At 30.1% G+C, this 9,376-nt stretch overlaps 1 protein-coding gene across 1 annotated transcript; it reads left to right on the forward strand.

Moving 5' to 3' along the window:
- Positions 1-1,363: 1,363 nt before the first annotated feature.
- Positions 1,364-4,735, forward strand: LOC11423790 (AT-hook motif nuclear-localized protein 10). Its single transcript, XM_003611429.2, has 5 exons — positions 1,364-1,947; positions 2,046-2,101; positions 2,291-2,416; positions 4,007-4,168; positions 4,317-4,735. Exons 1-5 carry the CDS (start codon positions 1,401-1,403, stop codon positions 4,578-4,580), a joined length of 1,155 nt encoding a protein of 384 aa, XP_003611477.1. The 5' UTR covers positions 1,364-1,400; the 3' UTR covers positions 4,581-4,735.
- Positions 4,736-9,376: the final 4,641 nt, after the last annotated feature.

A 9,376-nucleotide genomic window follows, 5' to 3' on the forward strand; every position in this document is an offset into this window, starting at 1 on the left:
AAAAATAATTTAAACACAAGTTCTTAGAATATTAAGGGGTTCCTCGACGAAACAGTAAAGTTGTTGTCACATGAGTAAAAGATCATGGATTCAAGTCCTTGAAACAATCTCTTGTGTCAAAAATAGGTTAAGACTGCATACAATAGATCAAATGATGGGACCCGTTCTCAAACTACGTATTTGAAAGCTTTGTGCATTGGGTTGCCCACAAGTTCCTAGAATATAAGTAAAATTTGACTAAATTACATATATTAAAAAGAGATTTGTTATATAACATGAATAGTCAATCCACGAGTTTTAAGAAATAATAGTTTTTCTGTGTTGTTAATTACAAAATAAAGTTTAGTTTCGCATTTTGCGGCATTCATGGGATGGGTTGGTCAAAATACACCTTCATGGAATTGGTTGTTTGACTTTTTCGTAGGATTTATCATTTTCTATTAAAAATATTGTTACTCACGTTTTAGAAATTAAAAAAAAACAACATGAGAACGAAGAAGTGAGTTAAAAGTCAACATATAATAAATTTATATTGAAAGCTCTTACCCCATTCAAATGAAATACATGTATACTGATCTTGCAATATTATTGTAAAATAATTGTATATTAATATTCAGTGAGAGATCATACTTTTTGATGTCATATTTTAATTTCAAAAAAAATAATCAAACAAGAAAGGCAATGTATCAAAGTAGATGTTAGTTATTATTTTACATTGGCAATGCATATTTTTTTTTGTACTTTGAGAAATAAAACTATGTTTTTATTATATTATATTATGTGTATTCATAGAGATAGTTGATCATATTTCATAAAAAAAATGTCTATTGTCTAAATTTTTCTGCATAACTCATAAATTGATTTATTGGAAATACAAAAGTTACATTTGTTTACGTTTCATCGCAAAAAATAAAATAATATACAAAATTAACATTTGCTTATATATCATTATTGAGGGAGTGACTTTTTTTTTATAAAAATATGTAGAGTAGTGCTAATGCGACTCATTCTAACGTGATCTTTTCAACACCCACTCTTTTATTGAGTGAAATATCATCACACTACTTGATGTGGGTTCAATTCTAAAATAGTGGGAGCCACATAATAAAAATGTGAGTGTTTAAAAGATAATCTTAGAGCGACTATTGCTAGCACTATTTTAAAATGTACATTAAATTATTTGACTACACCTCGTCAGAAAAACTAAATTATGAGTTATTGTATAGTTATGCCAAAGTCAAACATATAATAAATCTAAATTAAAAGCTCCTAAGTATTAAATATATTTCGACAAGAAGTATTAAATACACTAAATAATATTATAAATAACTTAAACGATGAATTAAATACATTTTTCAATCACTTTATTTTCTTCACCACTTTGCATTGATCGCAATTTCATGGATTCGTGTGAACCACCACACTCTCCTCACCCTTACCAACTTCAACCGAAAAATATTGTACCAGTAGGCCCTAACCCATTCACAAACACTTCCCCAATCACCATGATAACACCAACAACCGCTCAATTCCCTTTGTCCAACATCAATACTAATCCTTTACCTCAATATGAGCATTTATCCTTGATGCTATTTGTGGGGGCTTCTTCCTCTGGATCTGGTTCGTTTAAGAGAAAGAGGGGAAGACCTAGGAAGTATTTTCCTAATGGCAAAATTACTTTGGGATCAAGCTTGGACCCAACACATGCTGCATCATTTGCTTCTCCTTCTTCATCTGCTGTGAAGAAGAATACCAGCGGAAGGGGAAGGGGAAGGCCCAGGAAGTATTTTCCTAATGGAAAAATAACTTTGGGGTCAAGCTTGGACCCAACACATGCTGCAACTTTTGCTTCTCCTTCTTCATCTGCTGTGAAGAAGAATACCAGCATAAGGGGAAAGGGAAAGCCTCGTGGATCTTTTAAGAAGAAACTACCTATTGAAATGTCAGGTATTTTTAATTTATTTCCTTTTTCATTATTTAAATTCACATTTCATTATTTTACTACGTTACTGTTGATTATTTTTATTGTGGTTGTTCATTTCTAGGAGTTACTAATGGCTCTGGTTTCTCTCCACATGTGATCATTGTGAACCGTGGAGAGGTATGTAATTGAACATACAATTAGTTCCAACATTAACATTTCATATACATAACCACCTTTTCATAAGTTTATATTTTGCGGTTACTTTATAAGTTGCAATGTCGATATTACAAAGGTGTTTACTTTTATTTTGTTGTTGTAAAGTTTGGTTTTCAGTTCTAACCAATATTTACTTTGTTTTCTTTGTAGGACATTGTAGCTAAAGTTGGGGCCTTTTGTCAGGGAGGACCTAATACAGATATGTGCATTCTTTCTGCTCATGGTTTGGTTGGCAATGCTGCCCTTTATCAGTCAGGGTCCGTTGTTACTTACGAGGTAGTACTTTTTACATCCTTTTAGATTTATAATCGATTTATGTATCTAATTATGAAAAAATTGCTTTCACTATGCTAATTGGAAGAGACATAGCATAATATTTTGATATGGATACATATTCTAAAGGTATCATCGTGACGATGTTCAATTTGTCAGATTATCGCGTTCATTTAAAACGTGTCATTAAAATGATTTATGTGTGGGAAATGGTGTATATAGTATTCATTATGACATATGTCGATGTGCACATAACTCACCATGCCATAACGATAATTCGGCAATATTGTCACATGGACAAAATTAATTGAATTGCATGCAATTACAATCCCACATATGTTTTGTGCACTTCAATTTTATCAATGTTGCACACAAGTGCACCATTTTTAAGGAGAACATGAAAATGCATCCATCTTATTTTTTTTATCTTCCAACACATAATCAATATTTTCATGTATTTCACTAAGAGTCTGACTTTGGCTTTTTAAAAATGAAATCAATCACAATCATTTACCAATTTATCAAAGTGTCATGTTTTCTTCCCCTACTAAAACAAGAAATCAAGTGAACTTCGTTCGATACCAACTTGAAATAAATTGTTTTGTTACTTCTTTATTGTGTCTTGTTCTTTAATTTAATTTCTTGAATATATACATTTTAGATTAAAGTTTGCATACACTATTTTTTTTTATGACATGGTAGAGATGTGAGATCTAATTTCATCAAAATCACTAAATAAACTTGTGAGATTGTATAGTCCCGAGGTTCTTTACCCCTGTAGGTGTGTTGATGGGGTTGGAGATAGTAGTTGGATTAAAATCTTATTGAAAGAATCACAAACTCATACAATCTTATGTGATCTCCCTTTAGATGTTTCCCTGCTTAATTTTTTGCTAACAGATTTAAAAAATTTATTATGTTACCTGTATGAAATTGAACTTAGATCAAGAGAAAATGGAATATTGAATCAAAAGTAAACGATCATACAAATATCATTTAAATTTAAAAGTGTATGTCTAATTATGTTGATAAATATTGAATCACCTATTGCTTTTATTAGCCTAATTTTGAATGGCAAATGATGCGGACAATGAGTTTTTCATTTAAGTTAGTTTAGTGTTATGATTAAGAGGTTAGCTTCCTCATTGGTGTTATTTTTATACTTTTATGTCTGTAAGTTTAATTTAATATTTTTGGTAGGATTTTACAATTCTTTAAATTACGATATTTTACCTCCTCATGATCATAACTGGTATCTTGACTTTGATAAAAATGGTGGCATCATACATTTTAAAATAAATATTGGCACCATGTAAGCAACACCACTTTCATAGTTACCACTATATTTAGATTACGAGGTGTGCTACCTTTATTTTACTAATGTCTCTTGTATGGTTATTTGAAAGTTAAATATTACATTGATGAGATTTTTTATTTTATTTTATAAAGTAGAACCATCTTTAATTTTATTTGCATTTTATTTTTCACTGTTTATATGTGAAAATGTCAATATGTTTAATATGATAGTTGATTTATATGACTATAAATATGTTTTTGTTTAATGCTCTTCATACGGTGTGTTTTTTGCTATAGGGTCGGTTTGAAATCATCTCATTGTCAGGAAATTTAGAAGTATCTGACAACACCACTAAATTTAAGAAAATGGGTTACTTCAAGGTGTCTCTCGAGGGTCATGGTTCACGCCTTTTGGCAGGCGTAGTTGCTGATAAGCTTATTGCAGCATCATTAGTAAAGGTATTGCTCTCAAATGATGGACACTTTATGTTTATTTTTAAAAGCACTATGTGAATGTAAGTTATTGGGTGTGGACAATATAGTTTGCAATGAGGGTTGATCAAACTTTTTTGTGTCAGTTTTATGAATTTATAAGAATCATTTACAGGTTACTATTGGTGTTTTTACTTTGGATTGCAAAAAGGCTAGCTCCAATTATCTGAAACTTGGATCTTCTTCGGTGCCACCATCCCAAATTGCTGCTTTTGGGACTCTAACTAGTGATGCATATCAAGGGCCATCATCTGACTCCTCTGGTGACAATGATAATATTCCTTTTAATCAACTTCCTGGAATCAACAACAATGCTACTCATCCAATTCCAACTATGTCGATGTACCAGGAACTGTGGGATCGCCAAACTCAACAGTGAGGACGAGCATTTATGCTCACCAATGCAAAAACATGTTATTTGATTGGTGATTATTCCATGTTTGCGGCTGCAAATTGGATTCTGAAATGGTAACATAATAATTGGGACATATTTTATGAGTTTATCGATAACTCCTATTTCTATTTTTCTTTTAATTTGGATTTTCAAATTATTTATGAAATATTGCTAGCGATGGTTGCTTCAAATTATTTATGACTATATTGGAGTATGCACCCTTTGATTTGAGCTGCATATTTCAAAATTTTATTAATGGCATTGCACATCTTCACCTCTCTTTCCATTATTCCAATTTTGCATAAAAAGATTATCCAATAAGAGAAATAGAAAATAAGACATGATTTCATCTTATTTGATTATGTTCAATTTCTTAGAAGCGTATGTGTTGAATAAGGCATTAACTAGATAAAATATTTATATGAATGTGATAGAAGTATATTGCACAAGCCACATAAACTCCCTTACAAACTTAAAGGACAATGTTTTTACAACAAAAAAGTTTAGTTTACGAGCCAATTTTGTTAGACGAAGATAAATGTTTTTAAGAGATAAAAACCTTACAAATTTATTAATACAAATCTAGATTTTAATTGTATATTTTATTTTTTTTAAAAGAAAAATAAATAAGATATATATATATATATATATATATATATATATATATATATATATATATATAGGTAGTTCATGTTTTTTACATGGATGCCTAAAATAAAGTTTTTGACATAGTTATTTCAAGAATATTTAGGTTTATATTAATTATATGTATATACGATATTGTTTTATTTTAATGTCAAATTTGATTGTTTATGTGTAGTCTTGTTCCAACCCATTGATATCTCTAGTCTAATGGTAACTCAATATAAGCACATTCAAGATGATTATTCAAGAATACTAATAAAAAATAAAGTTGGTAGATTCTTGACTTCATTTCAAATCAATCATAGTATATTTTATGCATTTACCTCTCACCTTTTGGCAATAATTCCTATTTAATAATGATTTTATACAAGATTATATGAATGATGAAGCAACCCTAATTTTAGAGGATTCACTTTAAATTGAAAAATGTATCAACATGCGATTGCATCACATGTGAGACACATATGTTCATGACAATGGAGACAATACTCGTATGTATTATGATGTCGGATATACATGTTAGTGGTGATGATTCCCAATAATAATAATTTTAATGGCGTAAATGTTAGATATTATAATTTAATGGCCAGATAAGTTGGAAGTAATATCACCTTAGACATGCGCGATGCAATATTTAGAAATACACTTTCTCCATTTTCCTTTTTTCTTCTTCCAAAGGTTTGGTGGTGAGATAGAAAAGTATGTTTTAACAGGTTCCACAATGGATGTCAAATGTTCATGGTAAAAAATGAACAACTAGAGTCCTCTTTACCATGGCGACGACACTGAGGTACTTTTATGGTTGATGGAGACTTCATCAACATTGAGCCAACAATTGCAATGTTTTATTCTAGATCTACAGGGAGGATCCCTAATCGTGGTCGTTACATTGTTCCTATCCACTTGGTCAAGGCTCCCACAATTATCTATGTGGTTACGTGTCATCCTTTATCCAGTGCGTGTGAGAAAATCCTCGATGGATGATCTTTCCAGCTAATATGAGGCGAGACCTATCTTCTAGGACTACCCAGTTACGAAGGGCGAGGTCTCTTGTGAGAACTGACCATCTCAATTTAAGTCATCACATCTCGTCTCTTACCTGACCATGTGGTGCCGGGTTAAGTTCATTATGGCAAAGGGTTATTGGGCTATATTTTTTTACGAAGGTCCACAAACCCCAAGCACTGAGGTCTGTAATGGTAAAGTGGTTAAATGACTTGTTTTTATTTTAGACGAGTTAATGTTCGTCCACAATATCTAAGAACGTACAAGAATAAATGGAAGTTTTGAAGGAAAAAACGCATACTTAGATAATTCACACATTAAGATAAACTTCAAGTGTTTAGAATCAAAATCTTATTGTTGGGGTAACAAAGAGAAATAAGAGCCTTTTGGCATCATGCTAAACAAAATAAACTACTGGCTTAAATATGCAAATGATATGTGCAAATAGGGCTCGTTTGACTTTTTGTCATTGCAAAAAAAAAAAAATTAATAAGGTCCTTGCAAAATTTTCTATCTTTTAAAAAAGTCTCTGACCCTATAAATGAGCTGAAGTGGCATGCCACATAATATAATTTTTTTAAAATTTTTTTAAAATTTTATAATTGTTTTTTTTTAAATTTAAAATTAGAAATAAATTGTTTGAAAATTTATTTAGAAAATAAAAAATCAGAAAATTAATTTCCAAAAATCTGAATATAAATTTTTGAAAATTATATAATCTAAAAATTTGGAAAATAAATCTGAAAAAAAAAAGATTTGGGAAATTAACTTTGTGATGTTTTAAAGATACGTGTCCCGCTCATGTTGAATGTTGATTTTCGCCTATTTTTTATTTTTTTTACCCACAAATATTCAGTTAGAAATCTTATGGTTAAGAGGCAAAGGAGTGCGACCAGGGTATCAAAGATGATTTTTTCCAGCCCTATTCTAGTTTTACGAGTGTATGATATTTATTCTTGTCTCTTTGATTATGTATTCGATTACTATGAGTACCTAAACATCTTAGATTAGAGTTTAAAGATGAACTGCTATTACTTGATGAATTTTTCTATAGGTGGATGACAATTTCCTTTATCGATACTATGCAAATTATGCTTGTGTGTGTATATATGTTTGCGCGCACATATCACTCTTAATTTCTGTTAGTTACTTTGATCTTGAATTGATTCTAGGTTAGAATTAGGTTCATTTTCATGGACAACTCTAGATTTTGCTTGATATTTTATATCTACAACTTCAAGTAATTTTTTCAACATTATATCTAGTTCAAAAATTTTATTTAAATATTTAATTAGTTATGGATTTATCTAACTTTGAAGCATATAAGTAAGATTATCTGCTTTACTGCGAAATTTTACCGATACGCAAAATCTTTTACCGATCCATTCAAATCTCTAGTCTAACGGTGATTCAATGGAGACATCTTCTTCAAGATAAGTGTATATGAATGTTATATTTTCAAATCAAGTTGGTCGATTTTTTACTTCATTCCAAATCAAGCAAAGTTTACTAATTTTGCTTTTACTTATAGCCTTTTTGGAATATGTATATTTCCACCTCTTTATTAGCATTAACCTTCTACTTTCATTTGACTCTGGTGTTAGGATGATTGGTAGTTACTAATTCCCAAGTGTTGTTCTTTACGATCGATTTAATCTCGTCCCATACTATACTCTACCTTATAGCCTTTTGTCTTTCATAGTAAATTTATTATTCTTTCCGTACCTTATTAAGTGAGCATTTTTGTAAATAATTGATCCATTTTACTTTTTAAAGCAATATCAATTTTTTCTTCTTCAATTATATTCTACTACTAATTTCATCTCTCTCAATTCAATATTGTATATTCTACTTTGCTCTTATGATAATGATAAACGCATTAATACTTGACAATAACACTTAGGGTGCGTTTGATTTGTAAAACTGTTTCAGGTACAAGACAAACTGGAGGCAAGGAACAAGACAAAAACTCATATTTTTGTCCCTCACCAAACCACAGCACAACTTTTTGTCCCACGTACAAGTTGTCTAAAATACCAAAATAGCATTTTGTCCCTAAAAAATCGTATAAAACAAAAAATTACTCAATGCCATAAAAAATTTGTCTTGTGTTGTTCTGCCTTGTGTTGCACTGTTCTATCTTGTACTGTTCTGTCCAGTACTTGCTGTTTTGCAAACCAAACACACCTACAATCATTTCTCTCTCACCTTCACTATTAAATATATTTTTCTTAATAAATGTAAAATGAATAAAAAAAATACTCCATCCGTCTCACAATTATTGTCTCTTTAACAATTTTTCTTTTTCTCAAAATAATTGTCACTTTATAATACCAATGTAGCATTTATTATTTTTTTCCCACTATTATACCCTTATTTATTGAATTTCATCTAACTTAATCACTCCACTAACTACAATTAATAAGGGTGTTTTAGTAAATGCTACTAATTTTACAATTGAAATCAACACAATTAATTATTTCCTTAATAATCGTGCACAAACCTTAAACGACAAATATTGTGAGACGGAGGGAGTACTATTTTTCATAAATTTCACATATGTTGTTTATATTCCATGACCTTTTGCTTGAGTTTTCTTCTTGATAAATAGATGACAACAAATTTATGAAATTTAACTCCTAAAAGGAAATATATTTTCTCACTATCTGTCAAAAGGAAATATAACTCCTAAAAGTCAACAATAACTTAATTAGTCATTTCATAAATGTGAAAAATGTAGTTTATCTTCCTTGAACTTTTTCTTGAGCTTCTTTCTTTATAAGTAGATGACATTAGAGGTGAAGATGACTAAATATAATTAGCGGTAGGTTCGTAGATATATATATTTTTTTTTTCTACCCGAAGTCAAGATAATTAAACACACTTAACTACTACTATTCTTAATATGTGTAAAAACAATTACTTTTTCGTATAATTATGTCGAAAGTGAGTTCTATTATAAATCTTTAATGAGATTGAGGATTCATTGAGCTTATACTGGTAATATTTGTAATGCTATTACAAGTAAATTGTCAATGGTTTCAAACAACAATCGGACATGGTGCAAAGTGGATCTTTGCAATTCCACCATTAGTTTAACTTGTTGAAACTCATTAAGGTCTACATGGATT

The sequence above is a fragment of the Medicago truncatula genome, chromosome 5 (assembly GCF_003473485.1).
Source record: "Medicago truncatula cultivar Jemalong A17 chromosome 5, MtrunA17r5.0-ANR, whole genome shotgun sequence".
In the NCBI taxonomy this organism is placed as follows: Eukaryota; Viridiplantae; Streptophyta; class Magnoliopsida; order Fabales; family Fabaceae; genus Medicago; species Medicago truncatula.